The following is a 23,750-nucleotide window of genomic DNA, read 5'->3' on the forward strand; positions in this document are numbered from 1 at the left end:
CAAAAACCTGCAGGGAGAGAGGAAGAGGATGTATGCAGGAAACGTAATGAGACTTTAAATTTGAAACCTAAAATTGTTATTGACTTCAACCCGTACCTGCACACTAGCATACACCAGTTGTAGAACACGGGTGCTGCAATTATGGTCAGCCAGTTGTAGTACATATTGCTTGAAGGATCTATCACAAAGATCTCTTTTTTCTTCCTGGAAAGTAAAACACGTGGCTTTATAGTGGCAATGTACTGAAGCAGCCTTCTGGAACTCCCTCTTCTGGAGGCTGCTCATCTCATGATTAACTCACAGCTGCCTAAGATGAGAAAGGATCCACACCAGCATCCCAGATGAGATACCAAGTACTAGCTTCATCCTGTCTGGCACACTCTATTTCTGCTTGACCCAGCTTTGGAAAAAGTAAGTGAGAGTGGAAAGAAAAACAGAGCTATTCAAATTGCTGAAAATAACATCCTTTCGGCATATGACCCCCAGTAAAGACAAAATAAAGCAGTAAATCTTTCATATCATCATTCCAGCTAGAAGAATATGGCCCACTGCTACAGGAAGAGCCTTTCTTTGAAGATTAATTTTGAAGGTTTTGGCAAACCCTTCTATTACAGAAATGACCGCATGAACACACATTTCAACAAGTAAAACACAAACATACTCAGATACATGTTTACGTGTGTAAGGCTCTTTACATGTGTGTCTGCATGAACATACACAACATGCACCCACACACACAATCTGTGGTAAAAGCAAATTTCACACATTTGTATTCAAGGCTCCCTTGGCCTCACAAAGTGATGCTAAATGAAGAACACGGGCCTAGAACTTAAAGAAGACTTAAAGAACAGCACGGTGAAGTGGCACATGCAGTATGCTCCAAAGTGTCTTTCCCCAGCAAGAAAAAGCTTGATATTCAATAGATGGCAAATAGATGTATTGTAGATAATAAGAGGAAAAACATATTAGTGAATTGTGAGGTCCACAGCTGCAGAAGTTATTCCAATAGTGACACGTGGCAGTATGATCAGTGAAATGTATAATAATGCAGGGAATCCTTGGATATGTATTAGCGTGACTTTCCCAAATCTCCAAGAATGAAAAAAATATAAATGTAAGGAGAATTTATTTCATATTTGTATGTATGTCTGGCATTATACATGCTATCAGCTAAATGTACAGATTATAATGTTAGTAAAAGAAGCAGCTTTAATCTAAAAAGTATTTTCTTTGCCATCTTCTGGCACATTTGACCCATTTCTTCAACAACACTGGTCATCACCTCAAAACTGGTGACCACAAAATCGGGTCTTCACATGATAGAGTGTACTACCTTTTAGACACTGAAACATTTATTACCTTTGCTGAAATGTTTTTAAATGCTTTAGGGTACTGTGAAGCTAAGGCTATACAGTAACAGAAGCTGAGGAGAATTGAAGAGAATCCTTAGACGAAAGGCTTTCAAATCAAGCAAAGCTTTGATTAAGAAAGTCAAGACCTTGAGATTAATTAAATTCCATTTGGAAGTTATTCCTAACTACATGTCCTGATGCCTACATAGCACATGCCACCATATATATATGTTAGATTCATATATATCAAGTTTATATATATATAGATTCATACATATCAAGCTTATATATTATATATATGTATATATATATAAACTTGAAATATATGAATCTAACATACTACTTAACTGTAAAGTCTACCAAAATGCATTTTATTTTTATCCACTACCATTTTTATTCTGTATGACTAGTAATACTAAACAGTGTTGTGTTTGGATATGTTTTGGGGGAACAAAACAAGACCAGCATCCATTTCCATCAAAAACATTCAAATGACCTCATTTTGTTGCAGAAATACAGTGGTACCTCCTAATCAGCAGGAGCAAACTTTAGTAATTCTACTAAAGAACTGTGCCATATTTTTAGTAATCAAATATTCTAGTCAGTGAAATAACTAAACTAGGTAAATCTGTAATATTCTACATGTAAAATTTTTGCTTCTCATGCAAATTAGACTTCTGGTGTGTCAGCTCTGAATCATTGCAGTTATTCTGGAATCATGAAAAGCAGTTTTGCAAAGAAGGCTGCTATCTTAAAATGACCCAATTGGAGTAAAGTGATCTTGCAAAGCAAACCAAACTGACCAGAGGCAGTCAAACTTTCTTTTACTGCTTATGACAGGTCTAAAGGCAGGCACAAAAGACAAAAGTTTGTTGAGCACTTCCACCTTTTCAAAGGGGAAAATACATTTAAGATTTGACAGGATAACATTCTGCAGCCTACAGAACAATAATCGTAGCGCGAGTGACACAATGAAATGCCACACTATGCTCTGGAGTGCAAGGGGTACGTTACAAGCACATTCTTTATACTTACTCTTCTTTTTTTTTGTCATCTTTTTTGTCATCTTTTTTGTCATCTTTCTTTTCCTCTTTCTTTTCCTCCTTCTTTTCCTCCTTCTTTTCCTCTTTAACCTCTTTCTTTTCTTCCTTTTTGCTGTACAACATATTGTAAGTCTTATCAATATTACCAGTTTTCTAGCAGGTAGGGGAGAGGATGGATGTTGAGGTACAGGAGATTATTGATCTGGATTCTGGACAGAGTAGGACAGGATTTCTCAAAGGAACCATTCATCCAAATGGTATAAATGGTTTACAGGTTGAGGCCGTTCAAACCAACACAACCACATTACACAGTCAGGTAACCAGCTGGCTGATTCTGTGCATTAGTCACCCATGCCTTCTTGACCTTTTCACACATTAATGTACCAGGTTGGTTTTAATTAAATGCTTCCAGTTCATTTCTTCCTTTAGAATTCAGGTATTTAGAAAGAAATCTGTTTAATGATAATAGACCTTGAAATGGCTTAACAAACTGCCAATTTTCTCAGCATATCCAAAACCTCACAGTGACTTGTCCGAATCGTTAATGATGATTAAATGAACTGAGGCTGAATCTCCACTCTCAGTTCTTTAAAACCAACATAGCTACAATTAATTGATTACCTCTGGCTTCAGAAATTGCCTTGCAGAAGAATCCCAATCAATGTTTGAACAAAAGCAGCAAATGTAGAGAAAAGAGATACATCACATTTCACTTAACCTCAGACATCTACAGATGAGGCAGTCATCTAATAAATGCTTTATAGTCAATGCAATTAATTTGACCTATTTTAGCAGTAGGATGAGATGACCTGTGCCTGGAAGAAGATAGCAGTCACCAATTCTAAGGTAAATATGATAGGTCTAAGAACAGCTTTCACCATCAGCAACGAGGTGAAATTCTCATTCAATTCCCCTGTTCCTATTTTTACCCCTAGATATTTCCATAGTGATGCAGTATCACAATGTAATTTGGAAAATCTCAGGCTCGTTTGCTAGAAGAAACCTGAAATCTTACACTTCTTTATGTTCAGGAAAGTATCAAATTAATCAACACCACTTAAACCTTTAAAATTACACACCTCAATGTGTGTTGACTGACTTATTTATACATGTATCTCAAATTAAAGAAACAGTTTTTCATTTACCAAGGCTGACTTCTACACTGCATCAGGAACCACTACTCAAATATTTATTTCTCTGCCATTGGCCCCTTGGACTTGTATTGCTTCTCCTTCAAATCTGCCCCCAAAACTCTTTCCAATTTAGGAAACATGTCAGGATTTCAGTGTGCATCACTATGCACGGTGCCTGACCTAAAGGCCAATGCACAGTTGCTGTTGTTAGCATTACCATGCAGCTCCTCAGTGCTTCAAATGATACTGAAAAGAAAGAACTTTCTTATTGAAAAGAAAGAACTACAAGTAAACAATTTTCAAAGTTTTTACAAATTTACAAAGGAAGTGCTACTGCACATTTGTGACTGTTGTTATGCAAGGAAAAGTAAACTGAGATAAAGAATCAATCAAAAGTTTCAGTGGTGGTGAAATTCAGAGGGAATGTTTTGACAATTCCATCTTTCTCCTACATGTTGTTTTAAAAGAGAGAAAAAAAAATATTTCACAAAGCAGCTGAGGCTGACACTTTTTCTCTAGCCAGAGAAAGAATACCTGTTGACAACAGTTATCTTTCATAAGTGAGACTCTTTCATTTCTGTGGCCCCTGTGCATCTCTCTCTTGAGGTACCTTCTAATTTATCATAATCCCAACAGTCTGTAGTCTGGCAGTCAAAGTTGCTCAGAGGAAAAAGCTGGCCATTATCAAAGTGTTGAAAATATCAGCTACGGTTCCCAAAGGGCAGGAACTCTTAGGTCTTCTACACAATGAAAAGCACAAAGCTTCAAAAAGACCTGCATCTTTTTTCTCCATTGGTGCTACTGAGTAACATGGAATCCAGTAACTAATAAAACCGCTGTTTGTGCTGCCCTCCTTGCCAGCAATACAGTGGCATCTATTCTGTCTCCAGCATGTTAAAAGGAAGACATATCTTCAGACTTAGAAAGCATCTTCATCAGCCCCTGTAAAAACACTGTCACAGTCTTTGAATGAGTTGAATATTTGCATTTCTCTCCTGTCAAATACTTTGCAAATCAAGTAATTTTCAGACTGTCACACAGGTAGACAGACAGGTGTTGGCTTCATTTAGAAATAAGGAAACTGAAAGGATGAAAGTTTTGCCCAAAGTACATGAGTCATTGTCAGAAACGGGCTAAGAAATCAGTATTTCAATTCTAATTGGTCCTTTGGGACATCACTTGTAGGTCAGGCTTCAGGTTTCTAGTGTGTGTTTTTTTTGTTGTTGTTTCTTTCTTTCTTTTATTTTTGCTTTTTTTTTTTTTTTATTTTATCCCAGTCTAAATAAAATGCTATACATTTCTAACACTCTTCTCTGTATTCCCATTTCAATTTTAATAAAAGCTATGCAAACAAAACAAAACGCTTCAGGAGAAGGAAAATATGTTCAGATATGTGCACTGAGTTCAGATATGAAAAAAAAAAATCCTGAAAGTGTGTCTGACATAATCAGAAACCATCTTGGTGATTTTTTTTGTTGTTGTTTCTTTTCATATGGAAAGCAACAAAAGAAATTAACTATTGGCATGTACAAGAGCAGAATTGCTGCTGAATGCTGCAGAGCAGATAAGTCCTCAAATAGGTGTGGTTTAAGACATGCAACAAACATTGGTGTTGGTTGATTTTACATTACAGAATTTCTTCTACTTTTCAAGAGATTTCTCTTTGGACCAACATAAAAAATGTTTTGTCAAATACATAAAATAGAATGGCTTTTGTCAAAACTTGTTGTAATGCAAGCCTTATTATGTTCCCTGTCACCCTCTCTACATTTACACCAACCATACCCGGCAGAACTAAAACACACATTTTAGAAAGAAGGTTAGTTTCATTTAGACTGCCCACATAAAGGTTTTCTTGGTACCCTGCTCCATATCTACTTCTCATGTGACAGCAAGAAATTTCGGGGGCGCTTGGATTTCCAAAAGGGCACAGGTATGTTAAAAGAGACAAAGTACTGTTAGAAAATGAATACATGAATCTCATTTACAAACTGAAGCATTAATACAGCCATTGACAATGCAGTAAAATCAGCCAGTTGAACTATAGGAGGTAGGGACTAAACGTCTAATTAATCCAATTCACTCCTTGGAAGGCAAGGGTAACTTCAGACAAAAAGAAGCTGACAGGAGTCATGGAGGATGCTTCTAGTACTAAGAAAACTAGATCTTTCTTATAATTAAACTATATTCTTAGAAAGGGCTTAAGGTGACATAAGGAGTTTATACTACAAATGTTACTAGGCTGGAAAAGGGGAAGAAAGGAGCTAGTAGTGGGAAGGTGTACGGAGGTTATCAGTACTTACTCTTCATTGGTGTTGTTGCTATAGTTGACATTAAACCTGGCCAAGGGCCATTGACTGCAGTAAGTTAAATAAAACACATTTAAGAGCGTAAAGACTCTTGGCATTTCATACACGTGTTTACCAACATGACAGACTGACTTACTAGCCTCTCACATATACACTGATAAGATTAGGAAGGTCAACTTTGACTGCAGCGATAAGCCCCTTTGCATAACTATTTCAAGACACCAGTTTCTCTTTGTCATGTGCTAGACATACACGTTTGTGACCACAGCTGATGTCTGAAGCTTGTTCTCAGGCGTATTAGTGCACGATAACATGTAACTCACTATTTTTAGCCCTGTATGCATTTGGCTGCTATTTTAAACGTTCTTCAATCCTTTCAAGTCTTCTTCAGAGATGCACTGCCAAGGCTTCTGTAACAAGCATACCTACCTTTGCTGCAGAATTAAGCTTTCACAATAGAACTGAGGGTTATTGTAATGCAGCAACAACATCAAACTGAGAAAACAAGAATGAATACTTCCAAGTTCATTTCTTCTAATACACTTTCGCAGAGGCTTGTTGGACCAGGATCAAAGTTCTCTCTAACAACTCGGAAACTTCAGTTGCTACTGATCAAGATGCCCAAAAAAACTCTTGCCTGCTGACTCAAGTGATTAGAGGATATCAGTCTGGCTAATTCAATAAAAGGCAATTTTGAGTTGAATTTCTAGGAAGCAGATCAAGTGAAGATGATATGGCTGGGCTGACCCACAACAAGTCAAGGTCACCTGTACTACCATGCAGGATCCTTCAACAGTTCTTGCTTTACTATGAATTATTAGATAAGAACTTGAAACAAATCAATGGATTACTTGGTTGTCCACCAATTTTTAACTAAGTGAAAAACCATGGCAGTCTGTGCTTCAAAATATAATGCAAAACAGAAGGCGAACTTTTGCCTTTGAACTTCATTTTCCCGTCTCAGCTGGAGTTAAATTTAAAACACCAAGTCACATATTTATAAAGGAATAACAATTAATCAAGTCAAAAGACTGTAAACACATAAAGGTTTTTCTTGCAGGCCACTGTTGTTTCCCTGGAAAAAAAATCAAGATAAAACTGAACCAGCCTCCCATACCAAAGATGGAGTATATGCTAATCGATTAAGACATCAGCGAAAAGATTTTCTCATTTCTGCATCAGAAGCCTTCTGCAATGTTAGCAGCTGACCTTCTGAGCAGGTGTAACTAAGCAATGATACACTCACACAGCTGTTGTTTGGAGTTTCCTAACACTTGCAGCTAATTTGCATAACATGATTGTCCTGAAAAGCCATAACTAACAACATCCCAGATCTTTGAAATAGGAAATGCATTCATCCTCTGTGGAGAAGAGTTCAGCAACAGCAACTTACACAGGTAGTGTAAGAGAAAATTTCAGTGCCGAGAATCCATTCTGCCTGAAGCAGCATGATCAGAATACTTTATTTCAAGATATTTGCCAAGATGTGTTTTGGGGAGAAAGAGAAAATCTGCTGAAAGCCATAACACTTCAGTTACGTGAAGATTCCTGAACAGCATTAGATACTCTGTTCATCTCCAATACTAACCTCCTTATCCTGTTCTTAAAAGAAAGCCAATGTCCTAATCACCAAGAAAATACCGTACCCTCAGTCTTTTTCCTTTAAAACATAAATACTCTTCCTTACCTGTTTACTCCCCCAGGACGTTCACGGATGCCCAGAAAGGAGCGGATGTTACTTTGCCTACTGGACACCTCTATGAGCTCTGGCCCTCGGATTCGCTCCAGGAAAGAATCAGGTCTTTGGTCTTCATGGTGCAAATGTCTTGTGGCCCATGACCTCAGAGATACGACAAATCGTGACAGCCTGCACAGGACAGACATACAACATTGACTGAAACAGACAAAAACGTCAGATGGCTTAAATCATTCCCACAAAGAGCAGCTCAGGAGGACTTCTGTCCGCTTTGCCACCTGCCACAGAAATTAGACTTGATGGACTGTGTGAACCTAGACACTTTCCACAGTTTCATACATCACCTTCTGCAGTGGATTGGGAAAGTATCCCACACATCAATCTCCAGTCCACTGTACCAGCATTGCAGTAGCAACAGAATATTGATTCAGGGTAAGTTTGCCAAGTGGTTGTGGTGCAGACAAGACCTTCTGATTTATGTGATAATGAGGGAATCCTGGCCTGACAGAATCAGAGACATATGTGTAAAATACTCATGATATCACACGCTCAAGGCACAAGCAGTAGAAACAAAAGCTGAATAGTCGGTGAGGGAGGATGAACTTTGAAATAAGGAACGGTAAGAATTCAGTCACTTTCCTTTTTATTTTAAAGGGTCTGTCTGCAGATATATTAATTGCATGTAAACCTGCCTGCAGCATGGAAATCACTGTTTGTTCATCCTAAATTTCTAGGAGAGCACTGAAATGAGATAATCAAAACATCATGGCAACATAATTAATGTAACATTTCATCACCATTTTCTTTTTATGTACACACTAATTCACTAATTCACATTACAAATCTTTATAATGCCTTCTGTCAAAGTTCAGATGGAAACATGTTTCTGAAAAATTGGAAAAAATGGAGACTGGAATCTACAAAGGCAATTTTATTTCTTATTCACACAATATTCTGTATTATTTCCTACAAGCAGTCCAGTTTGGACATAAGTGGTGTTAATTCAGATTTCCCAAACTTGTCCCTGAAAACACCATAATGAAATCCTGAACAATCCATAACTTCTTACAGAGGCCTTGGGCTACTCACTGAAAGCTCTTTATGTTCCCTCTGCATCACCTAGAATTATATATGCTCAGAATTTACAAAGACTCTGATGTGAACAAGTTAAATCTTATGGTAAAATACACCTGCCTTGAACTTTATTGCATTTATCAAAGGCCTAACTCATAGATCTTGCCCAGGAACTCTTACATGGAAAGAAAAAGGACAAAAAAGGCAGGAATAATATTATGTATCAGAAATTAAAAAAAGTTATTTTTAGCTCTTTATCCCTATACCAACATAGCAGCATATAAATGACCAACAATTTCCAACAAGTGAGAGAATTCAAAATCTACCGAAGGCAAAAGAAAAACAAAGATGCACATAAAAGACTGAGATTAATAGATTCATCACTCTATGGAAAAAAACACCATGTAAAATTAAACAATAAAAATAAACATTAAAAAGGGAAGCTTTAAATATTAATTTATTTATTTAGATGTTTCTTGTTTAATAAAACATATACCTACAAGCATGTCTTCCACCTAAAATCAACTTCTTGCAGACTTTGCAATCTCCACATAGCAGTGTCACTATCTGACAACCAAATGGGGAAACACAAGTTTGTTCTCTACCACCCAAAAGGCTGAAATGTAAACGCTACTCTAATTGAAGCTAGTTTTATAGCATTTTTTAATTTGCTCTTTGAAATACACTATGCTTAAACTGAGGGTGTTCTGTAGCATGCATAACAGTGGTATCAGAAGACAGAGTTCTGTTGTCTCAGCTGGAAATCTTTAAAGCAGACATAAGGTTTTTTTAAGTTCTATTTCAGGCTTATGTTCTCAGATCAAGTAAAGTAAATGACTTAAGCAAATGGTTGACTTGAACTTTGCTGACTCAGGCTCCCAATCCGGTATAAACATAACTGGATTCTAAAATCTGAAACCCTATTTCTTCCTTTGGCATAGCTACCTACCACCAAGGGAAACATCATTATGTCTTACCTAATACAACATTACACTTGTATCAGTTATCAAGCAGAACCAAACACTCATTCATTTACTTTACAGGCTGGCGTTACTTCATGCATTTCCTTAATATTTGATATATTTTCAGTTCTGTTCATGTAAAAACAAATTATTATTTTTTTTTTAATCAGACTAATTTGTGTGAGCTCATTTAGCATCTCTATTATTCCAAGTTTTTTATTAGAAATGAGTAAATGAGAATAATGCGAATCAAGGTCAAAAGCACCTTCTGTTATTTTTATAGACTTTCTTCAGCTGCACTCCATCCATTTTCTTTGGGAAGTGACAGTTCTTCTTACTTTACCTTGAAATAGTGATCATCCTCTTTCCAACATGTTAACATTGGAAATGGTATTAATTAGCATGTTACCTTGCCATTGCTCCCCTGCCTGTGAATGAGCTCGTCTGGGATCCAGATAAATGTCCTCCCTCCACAGAAATGACTCTCTGCAGTTCTGAAGACGTATCCTCACACAGTGAATGGGTTCTGCAAAAGCAAAATTTTTTTTTTTAATTATATATAGCCTACAGCAAATCTTCCCCCAACCAGTTCTTAACACTACTGCATCAGAAAACTGTGCACCAAATTGTCCTCTTTCTAGTAATATGGCATGTGTTTGATAAATATAAAGCTAAGCCTATATTCCCACTTTTCTGGAGCCATCCAATACTGAATGAAGTCAGTGGAGGTTCTGCCATCTGTCCCAGCAAGCTCAGAAGCAGATTCCCGACTGATCAATACAGCTCTGGAGTACAGATACACAACTTGGGGAAGCACATTTGCTACTCTATCACCTCCTTTAACACCTCAGTATCTTTCCTTTAACACAAAGAGCATCTTCAGGGGGCTTTGAAATAATTGTCCACTGCTTTTTTTCAGTCTTGTTCTCCCAGACATTGTTTGTTTAACTGTCTGAAATTTCTATCACTGTTGTTCCTTCACATGGCTCAAAGGATATAGGCACCCCTTTTCCTTTCACTGTTGCTTGGATCGAGTGGGAAAAACTGTGATTTTACAGTAGTTAATCCTGAGCAGCATCACTGCTGTTCTTACCAGCCTGCTGCCACCAGCTGCATAACTGGAGCCATAATGCTGCCCGCTTCATCAGTGAAACTCCACCTATTTTATGGGAAAAGAAGCTACAGATGTTCAAAGCTACTCCGGTAGTGATGAGATGAGGCACCTCAGGACATTGGCAGATGCAAAAAAAAATAATACAGCATCGCAGTTGTGTGCAACAGCAGATAGTGACTATACTGTTATGTGCAGTGTCTGCCAAATTGCATGAGTTCCTGTAATTGTAAGACTGCTTATTAGCAATGAAATAATTAGCATTAAAAAAAAAAAAAAAAAGACAGAGAGAAAGGATGAAATTTTAGCCTTATCTTTCAGTAATAGAATTTTGCAACTAACTTCACTGGAACCAAGACGTTATCAAAACTCACTCTGGATTTTTTTATGACTCCTGAGGTTTTCTCTGTGTTTTTCATTCCTTAGGATCCATTTTAGAAGACTTTATCACATCAAGGATCATATTTTTCCCCTTCATAATGCAAACAAGAACTCTCACTGTTAATATGCATTGCCAGGAAAACACTGAATAATATGATACTTGCAATAACTTCATAAGAATAACTTAATAAGAACTGGTAAATCCATTTTGTATGCACTCACAGCAGAGAAGCTAACAAACAAAGAATTACAACTTTATTATTTTTATACAAACAACAAATCTACCAAAGACAGTAACTCATAGTATCATAGAATCACAGAATCATTAAGGTTGGAAAAGACCTCCAAGATCATCTGGTCCAAATACCCATCCCCCTACTGCCAACATCGCCTACCAAACTATGTCCCCAAGCACCACGTTCAACCTTTCCTTGAACACCCCCAGGGACGGTGACTCCACCACCTCCCTGGGCAACCCGTCCCAATGCCTGACTGCTCCTTCTGAGAAGAAATGTCTCCTCATTTCCAACTTGAGGCCATTCCCTCTAGTCCTATCACTCATTACCTGTGAGAAGAGGCCAACCCCAGCTCCCCACACCTTCCTTTCAGGTAGCTGCAGAGAGCAGTGAGGTCTCCCCTGAGCCTCCTCTTCTCCAGACTGAACAACCCCCATTCCCTCAGCCGCTCCTCACAGGCCTTGTGCTCCAGGCCCTTCCCCAGCTTCGTAGCCCTGCTCTGGACACGTTCCAGGGCCTCGATGTCCTCCTTGTACTGAGGGGCCCAAAGCCAAACACAGCACTCAAGGTGCGGCCTCACCAGAGCAGAGCACAGGGGGACGATCACCTCCCTGCTCCTGCTGGCTGCACTGTTCCTGATACCAGCCAAGATGCCGCTGGCCTTCTTGGCCACCTGGGCACACTGCTGGCTCATGTTCAGGAGAACATCAACCAGCTCCCCCAGATCCTTTTCCTCTGCACAGCTTTCCAGCCACCCTGCCCCAAGCCTGTAGCGCTGCATGGGGTTGTCGTGGCCAAAGTGCAGGACCTGGCACTTAGCCATGTTGAACCTCATCCCATTGGCCTCTGCCCATCAACCCAACCTGTCCAGGTCCCTCTGCAGGGCCTTCCTACCTTCCAGCAGATCAACACTTCCCCCCAACTTGGTGTCATCTGCAAACTTGCTGAGGGTGCACTCAATTCCTTCATCCAAATCATCAATAAAGATGTTAAAGAGGATGGGCCCCAGCACTGACCCCTGGGAAACACCACTGGTGACCTGTTACCAGCTGAATTTCACTCCGGTCACCACCACTCTCTGGGCCCAGCCATCCAGCCATCTTTTAACCCAGCAAGAAGTGCACCTGCCCAAGCCACGGGCTGCCACCTTCTTCACCAGAATACTGTTGCCTTTCATGAACCCATGCTGACTGGGCCTGATTCCCCAGTTGTCTCACACATGCTGTGTGATTGCATTCAAGATGACCTGTTCCATCACTTTTCCTGGCATAGGCTGACAGGCCTGTAGTTCCCTGGATCCTCCTTACAACCCTTCTTACAGATGGGTCTCACATTAGCAAGTCTCCTGTCATCTGGGACTTCCCCCGATGACCATGACCACTGACACACACACAAAGCTTTTTTTTTTTTCTTTTTTTTTTCTTTTTCCCCTGGAGCATCTGCCTACATTCCTTCCAGGGAAATGATGCTACACAAGACAGTCTTTTAGACTGCACTGATCTGTTTTAAAGACTTTATATTCCTCTTTATAGGAAAATGTACATCTCGTGCATCTTGTGGGATCTTAGACAGCAATGGTTTCTAACATTGCTACTGTTCTTATTTATTTGAGTCCTGAAAATACATTTTTAAAGTAGACAGAATGAGTTCTTAGAAAATAACTCTTTTTGTCAGCCAGTCGAAGAAAACCTGACACAGGCCCAGGAAATCAGGCCAAACAGATTTTTGCTGCAGTTTCAGAGGAAGATCTATTTCGATTTTATTAGCCTCCATGAGCACAGAGAAACAAATTTAACACCATGCAATGTTCTATTTTGATGTAACTGTGCTGGTTTAATAGTGGGAATGAGAGCCAAGCAGGAGGTGAGAATTGCCACCCAAAAGGCACTGTTAGCTAGCTTTATTTTTTTTTTTTACACATTTTTAGTTGCAGTCTCCTTTATTCATGATATTATTCTGCTTTGGCATCTTTTGGGGCATCTGCTGACAATATGCAAGAGGCTAAGAATGCAGATACTAAAAACAATACTTTCCCTCTAGCTCCATTCATCAGCACAGAGTCATGCTTGCTAGTTACATCATCTGTTAAGTGCTTCATGTGCAGGATCATCACCTCCACACTTAGCAGTGTGGAAAGGTGTGCTCCACTGTCCCTACACAGGCTCATCTTACTTTGTATTTCTGTAACATGAAGTTTTACCAACTTTCTGTCCTCCTGTAAGCAGTATCTACAGAGGACTTACTGGCATCCTCCAAAAACACAAAGTTTTTGCTTTGATTCTGGGAACAATTCAGGGTATGGCTTTTGGTGTCTAGAGCCAGAAGTATGTTGAAGAAATAATGTTTTAATCCAGGTGAAAAAAATCAATATGCTTAACAGACCTTCAAATCTGATTCAGAGTCTCATAAAATTAATTAAAATTTTCCAATGGTTTAATTACTCTTAGGTCAGATTCTTACCAAGACGTGATCAGACATACTCTGTGAAAAATTTGTATCTTATGCTCCAAAAAAGCCTGCTAAACTGTAGGGGAAAAAAGGCAAAACTCTCAGACACAGCTACTGGAATCACATTTGATTATGGACTCAGCTTAACCAGTGAAAATTTGAATTCCTTATTTTAGTTTGATTGCTTGACTGTGTTATTCTATATGTGCATCAAGATTTTCTATAACTAGGTTTATGTTATAATTAAATACAACAATTATTATGTAAATTCTGGCTTACCTAGCAAAAAATATATATATATATAACAAAAAGACAACTCATGAAAATCCAAATAATTTTGTGGACAGTACAATTAATACACAAAAGGCTCTGCCAGGCAAATCTTAAAAATGTACCTGTCCAACATTATACAGCAATCATAAACAGATTCCATTTTCATTCACAGAAATGCAAATTGAGAAGTAAACCTAAAAAAATCTCTTTCTTCTATTACTATAACTCCCTCTTATACAACTCATGTGCATTTCTGATTTTCTTTAACCATGTGCAGATAACACAACAGGCCTCATTTGTCATCTGGCTTTATATTGATGCAAAGATACAGTTACAGGTTGGGCTTTTGATGTACCATATTCAACACACATGGCCTAGTCTTTACTTTATATTTACAAACACAAACTCATTCCTGCCTGGACTCCATGAGCTTTTCTGGTATCTGCAGCTAAACAGTAACCACTGCCATTACTGCCCAAGGCTGTTACACAGCCAGAAATCAACATGAGAAGAGAATACACAGTGTGCCAAGAAACAGAGAGCAGGCCACAAGGTAGAAACACTAGCAGATGACAGTGCCCCTCAGCTTATGCTGAAAAATATTTTTTTTGCTCCATGTGTCAAGGAGGGAAACATACACTCTTCTCTTCATCTTTCTAAAGAGCCCATGCTTGCCCATGCTTTCGAGCTATCAGAGTAAACTCTAGGAAGGATATTTACATCAGCACTTGTTTTGTACCTTTCTCTTGCCTTAATTTGGCTCTAAATTTGCACGAAGTTCATCAAGTAAATTCTAGAAGACCGTTTTCACCTAAAATGCATGGAAATAATCCAGAACTTTCATTTAGTGGAAACTGTTCTGATCAGTTCAAGGGGAATGAACAAAGCCCTTTTGAGTAATAACTGGGAGCCAGACTTAAAGAGCAAGATTTGGAGCCAGATGGCAGTCACCTAAATTGAGGTGTCTAATAAAAGCTACCTACATTCCCATTATAGTCAACTGAGGTCTTATGATATGATTCACTTGCCTCAGACGAGGAGTCTAGCACCATTTGGAGTGTCTCAAAATACATGTACTTTCTCTTTTGGATCTCTTCTGGGCACAGAGGTCTCACTTTATATCCATTAGCACCAGCTAGATGCTTCAAATACTCTTATGATATCTCAAATAGTCTTAGATGCCTGTGTTTATGCAACCAAATACCTCTCATAATAAACACAGTCATAGTAGCCTGAAAAGCCACTCAAATTCAGGGTAAGCTGAACAGCTCCCTAGGCTCCACTGACTATATTATTGACTATGTCTCCTCTGATGATAGTAGGAACTTAGACACCTACTCAAATAAAGACACAGAAATCCAGATGTCTACAAGGCACAGCTGAATCCCACTTCCAAAATTTAGATAGCAAAACCATGTCTGTAAAATATTGGCTCTCTCTCCTATGTGAGCCATTTCTACTCAGAGGCTGGATTTTAAAAATCAAGACCCATTTATTATTTTTTGCTTTGCTGATTTTTGTTTTACTAAATGGACTGGGTTTACAGCACTACACTATAAGAATATGGGCATATGTATCCCTATCTCTGGTATAATAGAGAACGACAGTTTAAAGACCACCAGCAGCTTCCTGTTAATTGTTTCAGTAAGTGCTTTTCCTTGATAATACCACATTCCACAACAGAAAAGCACTTAAGCACATCCTTAGCGTTAAGCATAAATTTAACACTCACTGACTTTAATGAGAACTAAGTAATGTGCTTAATTGCTTTGTTGAACTACAGCCAACAGGAGTTAGAGGAAGATAAGAAGTTTCACTAGTCTAGAAAACTCATGTTTGCTTTTCTGTTTGTTTGTTTCATTTTGTTTTTCCTATTGTCTATAGTTTTAGAACATGCTAACCTGAATTTGAAAAATGCATACCAGAATTCTTCCTTGGATGAGGTTAAAGACTAATGTCCCACAACCATCTCCAACATGAAGGTCTGAAAGTGGAAACGTTTGTGACAATGACTGAAGCTTTAAGTAAAGAACTGGAAACAGAAACCATCTTTGATGTTTGTGACAGATAATAAATGAAACACTTTTTATTATCTTCAAGCTCCCAGCCTTCCAGATGCATTTACAATCTCTCCCTTGGCTTTAATTCACATTTTCTTTTAATGGAAAAAAGGATTAACTTTTGCCAAATTAAACAGGATGAAAGACTTCTATCTTATAAAAAGCTAATTTGTCTTCTGGTAAATAATAATCATATTCTTATAGACTGAACAGTCTAAAATACATTTGTGTTCTAATGAACACAATCATATGTACTTTTACATACAATTATTTTTTTTTTCTGCGGTATTACAAAGGTATTATATATACTCACTGGCAATCACTTCAGCGAGCCAAAAACCTTAAACCTCTGAACCAAAAACCCCTTAAACCTCCCTTTTTAAAAAACAAACAAACAAAAAAAAAAAAAAAAAAAACCTTAAACCTTAAACTGTGATCTCTTTTACAGAGTGAGATTGTATCTCATTTCTCATCTATGTACTCCTGTAATTAATCCTGACCACAAGAAATTTCATTTTAAATAAAGGTCTCTTCAAGACCACATTTATCATGATAAAGTGCAATTCATATTTCAATCCCTTCATTTTAAGTCATTGCCTCTGAAACTGCAGGTGACTGCAGTGATTTAGTTCTACATTTAGAACCACACTCTCACATTCCTGATAGTAGGACCATTTTGTGAGTGAGCTGCCAATCACTAATATTCTCTACCCCACTTCCACGCCCCCCTAAAAAGGAACATAAGGAATGGAAGGCTCATTTCAATCTGTGTTTTCCCTATTTCTGAGGTATGACTGTAAATGGAGACAAAGTGACATGCCTTTCCAAATCTTCCCAACACCATGAGGTAGTATAACTAAGTCAAGCAAGCCATACTGCACAGAATAAAAGCAGCTCCATTTTCACACCTACTTGCCAGAAGGCATCATGTAAGCAAAACAGGAAGGACAAAAAAAAAAAAAAAAAAAAAAAAAAAAAACAGTCTGAAGAGGACAGGGATCACATCCATACTACATGCTAGGAGCATGCAATCCAAACTTATCATAACCCAGGCAGTCCTATTATACCTACAAGCTTTTGAGTACTCTGGTCTGGGTACACAGTTGATCAGCAAGACACCACCTGAAAAGACCCCCATAGCTGAGACGGTTAACCACAACCCAAAAGCAGGCCACTTTTTCAAGCCTGTACAGGTGCTGTGGATCATCAGACACTTTCCAGCAGACCCAGCAGCATTTGCCCAGACTAGAGAAATGACTGGTGCTATGTAAAAATAAGTCCAAAGCACACTTGTTTATTTTAAGCAGCTACTTCAAAAATCATTGAAACAGAGGAAAGAGAATGTAAAGGCACCATTACAGTTCAACTATACAGTGAGAGGCTCTGAAAAGACACTACAAAAATGTTGATACACTTTATATGCTGTATATGGTCCCTATCACAGAAGCCAGGCAGTTTGAAGAGGTTGCTTTTAATAACCTTCCTAAGCCTTTTCACTGCATGGCACTGAGAGGATCTTTTTTTCTTCACATCCCAAGCACCCTCCAAACATGGGTCATTGCAAGCTGCATGGTGACTCAAGAAAGATGTTTCTACTTATTCAGCTGGTGTAATTACCATCAAGGTGAAGATAATTTTTATTCCTGAGGTAATACAGGTTCTAGATCCAAAACTATAAGCCATGATAACCTTCCTGTTGCTGTCTCTTCTGTACTTTGGATATGCACTGCTAAGTCAGTTAAATACACTGGGTCAACAGTGATGTGGTATAACACTTCCAAAATGCAGAGCCAGAGGACTGTCACAATATATGCAGCAATCTGTCCTCTTGTAAATTATGCAGCAAGGTGACTGTGATGAAATGAACGCATTACCTGATAAAGCCATTTTCAATCCTTTCAATATCTTCATCAGCCGTTCTGACAGACAGTCTGTGCGTACCAGGGTAGGAGTGCTGGGTGTTGATCTTTGCCATTTTGCTTTACATATCAACATCTAAATGATACCTGAAACAAAAGAAGAAAAAAAGCATTTTGTGAAGGCTGCAAGAGTAATGTGATGAATTCTTAAAAACAGTGATTTACTAAACCAACACAGTGTAAACAGCAAATTCAACCATTCAAAGCATAGCCACTGGTATTTACACACACAATATGACAGCCATTCCCTGACTTATTTGCACTACACTTCTCATTTGAAGAAGAAAAAATGCTAGTAAAAGTGTAACAACAGAAATTCAGTGCGACAAAGAAAATCCATCACAGCCAAAGAAAAGGTTTACCTGACACTATTCTTTTTTGTCTCTAGGATTTCTGAATATCCACATTGTCATGCATATTATCCATAGTAAAACTGCATTTAACATCTCATTAAAAGAAGATTTGCATTTTAAAATTTCATTAAAATAAGATTACCATTAGACAGTCAACCAAATAAGTTTGGTGATAATATGTGTAAGGACAACCAATTCCACTTTAAGTCAATCCCCTTGTGCTAAACAATATCTATTTTATGATGAAGCTGTTTATTCTGAAATTGCATACTGACCAAACAGATAATTAATTTAATCTATCCCTCAGCTTAACACACAACATGCGTTAATCCTATATTATCTAAACTCTGCACTAAGGCTTACTCATCATTTTTCCGTTGCTTTCTAATATTATTTTTGCTACAAGTGTTTCAAGACAAGCTGTGTTAAGGTATCTACCTGCCAAACTTCTATGAGATCTAGAAAAGTTATTCACCTAAATTCCTTTCCAGATTTGTCCCTCAGTGCCTTAGTGACATTAGTAAATCTAATTCATATCACATTACCTGCAAAACAAGTTTTAAGAGTCAAGACAAGTACCTTCAAAATGGCAGACTGAAAGATTTTCAGTGAAAGTTATTAATTCTAAATATATTAAGTATTGAAACTCCATCCAGGAACCTTTTATATTTGAGACATGCTGGAATCAAATTCTGTTGGGATGCCTCAGACCATCTATTGTCCTTTTCTTGCCTGTAATCCCATCTCACAGACCATATACCATGCAACTTTAGCAGCAAATGAAATACAGCTCTTACAGAAACTACATTTCTCCCGTGTTATTGCTGAAGCAAACTCATCATTGGCTATTAGATCTATGTTATGCATCCAGTTTCCTAAAAAACAGACGCTTCACTTACCCTCTACCCCATTTCAAGAGAACTAAAGGGAATCATACATAACATTTAATATTATTTAATATATTTCAAAATATAAACCAGATCAACTTAAATTTTGCATCCAGACATAATGAAATGGGTCTAGAAATAGTCCCCAGTTATCATACTTAACTCTTGGAAACCTGGTTAGTGTTTCTCATTTTACCTCATTATAGCTCAACTGATACCTAACTGTGTCAGTTTTTAAATGCATATCAGCTAACTTAAGCTTATATAGGGGGAAAAAAAAAAAAAAAAAAAGCATTTCTATGACACACTGATATAAAAAAATAAAAAGAGGTCTTTCAACCCACTCTCACATTTGAATGTTCACTCAGAAGAACTGATTCCTGAAGCAAAGATAATTTATGCTAAAAATATATCTACATATAAAAATATTGACTGAAACATTCTTACAAAATCAATAAATTTTGTATGTTCAAAAAGCATTTTGAATTGTTACTGTATATACATTATAAATATCAATGAATATGATTTGCTTTCAAACAATTCAGCCTTTGAGAAAGAAATATTTTAATAAATTAACCAGCTAAATTAATTTGTTTCAAAGTAGATATGGTACCAAAAATATTTTATCTTCAGGAAAATTTTTCATTAATTATTTTTGAGTTATAATTATAGCTTCTATTATATACCTGCTGCCACAGAAATAGATAGGTGCTTTGGTGATTAGAATGCTTATTTTGCCCCAGCAGTGAGTATTTAACTCCCATTTCCCAAATATTAATTTGAACATAATTTGAGATAAGATTAAAATGTGGTTTTCCTTTAGTCATTACTGATTTCTTTCAAGTTCAGCATACCAAAACCTGCAAAAGTAGCCTACCATTTATGCTCTCACTGCCCAGGTCCCAAAACTTGATGTTATAATGGGAGGCTACAATGCAGTAAGCAGGGAGTTATGAGCACTTCATTTAAAAACAGAGCAGCATGCTTCCTGCTGGCAAATTATTGTGCACAGACAAAAGGCACAGCAGCAAATTGCTTCTTCCTACTAATACTTTCTCTTGCTGCCTGTTGCATTTCCACTGCTTAAAGCTATACAAAGTCTAACGAAAGGGAGCTTTGGAGTAAGGTGGCATGAGTTGCTTGAATTTTACTGTGCTGCATAGTCCCTGCTCTCCTTTAAGGCTCAGCCAAATCATTTTTTTCTTTAAACCAAAACAGAATTCTCCATCACATTGCAGGAGCGTTATCACTCTTCCACCCAACAGCATCATGTATTCCCCATGTACCTCATTAGACTTCCACTTCATTTGACTTCAAAGTTTTAAAAACCTGATGGTGAGAAAAGCAGAATGATTCATAAGTAACAAAGCACTGACTTTGTTCTAAAGATGCTTTTCCAACACAAAGTTAGTACTGAGTTAAGGGCTTCACTAATTCTGCCAGCTAACACAACAATAACCCCGTCATTAGCTGTGATGATTCACAATCAGATTGATGTCTATCTACAGCAGTTTTTAAACTAAAGTCACCTGGCTTATGATACGCAACAAAATGAGTATCTCTGGTAAGACAATAGGAGCATAAGATAATAACAACTTTCTGAAATCTAGGGATGACGTAGCCAATTTGCTACCAGCAACAGGTACTACCTCACTGAAAAGAGACATTGCCTCTGTAAGTGTATCTGTAAGCTTGAAACTGGCATGGCTTCTCCAGATGTTACTAATCTCCTGGAATTAGATATTACTAATCTGGAATTAGACACCACTAATAGATGCTGGATATTGCTAATCTCCTGGGATGCTTTGAATACGCCCGTGGAGTAGTGAGTACAGCAAAGTGTTGCACTCTTTATTTAGCCCTTCAAAAGCTGGACTACTGAAGAAACAAAACAAGCTGCTGGATATAAAACCAACACTACTTTGGAAGAGAAGCTAGCTAAGAAGATGGAAAGCAACAACAGGATTAAACAGTCAACCTTCACCACTGCAGAAGTTTAAGAACAATATTCCTCAGGCTTCCGTATGAAAACCTGTCACTAATGGTGTGGATGAAAAGAACTTCAGAACTTCAGCGGTGAGACAAGATGTCAGGATGGCAAAAAGTACAGCAGAAACAAGAGGAGTGCAGGGAACTTCAACTAAATCAATTTCTCAACTTGACGGCAAATGACATGCAATGTAGGGAAATGCAAATCAATGCATGCTGGTAAAAAGCATGTAAACTACAACCGTATGGGCTCCCAAACTGACTGTGTGCTCTCACAAAGGGAACATTATACAGGTACAGCTCAGCAAAATGCCCTGCTCAGTGCCAAGCAGGTCTGCTGACACAATAGCTAACAAGATGAGGAAAGATGTATACATAGGTAGTGTTAATAACACAAAGAACGTGAAAACTGCTCCATGAAACAACAGTCCAGACCCATCTGGAATACTCTTAGTCCTGCCCTTAAACAAAATATGCCACAGAACAAAAGCATGGCAAGGATGATCAAGAAAGTCACTGGATAAGAAGCTCTTTATTATTAATTATAATTATATTTATTGTAGATATTATGTTATTATAAAAGCCTTAGATTTTATTATAAAAGAAAAATATGTGAGCAAATGGAGCTCATTTCAGAGCCCTTACAGTGATTTCAGCTGTAAAACGTCTTCGATGTACACAGCAATCTGAACCCCTATTCTGCACTAGAACGGAGGAAAGGAGAAGGGAAAAAAAAGTCATAGAAATACAAGCCCACCATTAAGCAGTAAAGCATATTCATGTATTTTTGGAAGGAAGTAGGAAGAGTGGATGGAGGTTCATTATTAAATTGTGTCATGCAAGCCCAGCTGTGATAGAGGAAGATGGAGCACAGGACTGGCAGAAATAAACAGTGCAGGGATTTGGGTACAGGGAAGGTGGTGAGACCTCCTGAATAAACATAGTTGGCCTTGCATGAAGCACATGAAATTCTGACAAATTACAGGCCAATAAAGAAGTATTTGTTCCTTCTAGACCTCCAAGGTTCCAGAAAATAAGTGTGTTTTGAAATGCTTATCTCCTCCAAATTCCATGAAATTGGATCCAAAGCCAGCTAGAGACTGTCTAGGCAGCAGCTCACAGTGAGCATTGTGCTGCCAGGAGTCAGCCAGCAGGAAAACGCTGCAGTGGTGTGAGGCTCCTCACAAACCTTCTGGAGGGCTCTTCAGACAGCTCCAGATGAGGTCCGCAAGCCTAAACCTTTAATGAAAAGTGGATGCTTACAAGACCGTTTTAAGGATTGCACAAAGCTCATCTTTGTATTTTAAGACAGTTACTGCGGTGGGTTGGCTGCCAGCTGCTTTCTCACTCCTTCTCCTCAACAATCCAGGGGAGAAAGTAAGATGACAAAGCTCGTAGGTTGACAAAGACAGGGGAGTCACCTACCGAGTAATGTCAAGGCCAAACAGACTCAGCTCAAGGAAAATTATTGTAATTTATTGCAAATTAATACAATAGAGTTGGATGGTAACAGACAAAAACAGCTTTCCCCTCCACCCCTGCTTTTTTCCCCAAGCGCATAGGTACACTCAATGCTCTGAATATTTAACACTAGACATTACACTGAGGGTAAAACTTGACTGCCTAAAGGCTGACATGTCTGATAAATCCATGGTAGGCACAAAAAACAGGTATTTAGCTCACAAGAAAGTTAACTAGATACAGAGATAGATAAGCAAATATGTAGGTAGTAAGGTAAGCAGGTAGGCAGACAGTCCTGCAAGCCTAAGCCTAGTTATCCAGTTTGGGGCAAGAAATTTGAAGAACTGGATCCTTGAAGCATCCTCATGATTTTTAATTTTCCAGAACTCGGTGACTTATATTTAAGCACGCTAAGTCAAAACACAGAAAACAGAAACTGCCACAGGTTGCCACAACTTTTCAGAAGTGAAGAAATTTCTAGTGCTGGAAAGCAAAATAAAACCTATCCAAAATAATCTAAGTTCTTGAAGGACTGACATCTTTACCTGTGACTTACGCAGGGTTCTCACATGCTTCCTCAGTCAGTATTTCTTTCCTTGTTACCAATCACACTAACCTGAAAGAGATAATAATAATTCCACACTCCATTATACTGCTTTTTGGTGCGTAAATCACTGAGAATGAAAAAAGAGACAAGTGAGAAGTATGTATTATTTCACTAAAAATATAATAAATTACACATTAGTGATAGCTCTCCCAATTCCAAATGCGAGTAGTCCAAGTATGTTCAGTCCTCTTCCTTCTAGATTAAGCTGCAACTGAGGTTTTATGTCAAATTATTTTATATGCACTGTTTGGTATAGAAGACCCATTTTATCAAGACAGCCAGTTGTCTAACAGCAAACATGAGCTCAAGTGGCAAATGAAAGCTTCAGACTCACATAAACATTTCCTAATTCTGAAAACTAGGTAGGTCCTATTAATTTCTTCATAATATTAAAGACGTAGGACTAAAGGTACAAAGGTCGCAGGATGCATCTGTTAGGAACGTCACCATCCAGTG

At 38.0% G+C, this 23,750-nt stretch overlaps 1 protein-coding gene across 2 annotated transcripts in view; it reads right to left on the reverse strand.

The window, feature by feature from the left end:
• Positions 1-23,750, reverse strand: part of CNGA3 (cyclic nucleotide gated channel subunit alpha 3) — a 35,193-nt gene that overhangs the window by 7,318 nt on the left and 4,125 nt on the right. The window contains exons 2-7 of one of the 2 annotated variants that reach the window (XM_072030625.1): positions 23,233-23,303; positions 17,953-18,084; positions 9,979-10,095; positions 7,525-7,704; positions 2,388-2,507; positions 97-204 (exon numbers count right to left, since the gene is read on the reverse strand). In XM_072030625.1, coding sequence (XP_071886726.1) covers positions 97-204; positions 2,388-2,507; positions 7,525-7,704; positions 9,979-10,095; positions 17,953-18,053 — 626 coding nt within the window. In that variant the 5' untranslated portion in view covers positions 18,054-18,084; positions 23,233-23,303. The remainder of the gene's footprint in view (positions 1-96; positions 205-2,387; positions 2,508-7,524; positions 7,705-9,978; positions 10,096-17,952; positions 18,085-23,232; positions 23,304-23,750) is intronic. The other variant, XM_038173192.2, reaches the window with a different exon arrangement.

The sequence above is a fragment of the Anas platyrhynchos genome, chromosome 1 (assembly GCF_047663525.1).
Source record: "Anas platyrhynchos isolate ZD024472 breed Pekin duck chromosome 1, IASCAAS_PekinDuck_T2T, whole genome shotgun sequence".
Taxonomy (NCBI): domain Eukaryota; kingdom Metazoa; phylum Chordata; class Aves; order Anseriformes; family Anatidae; genus Anas; species Anas platyrhynchos.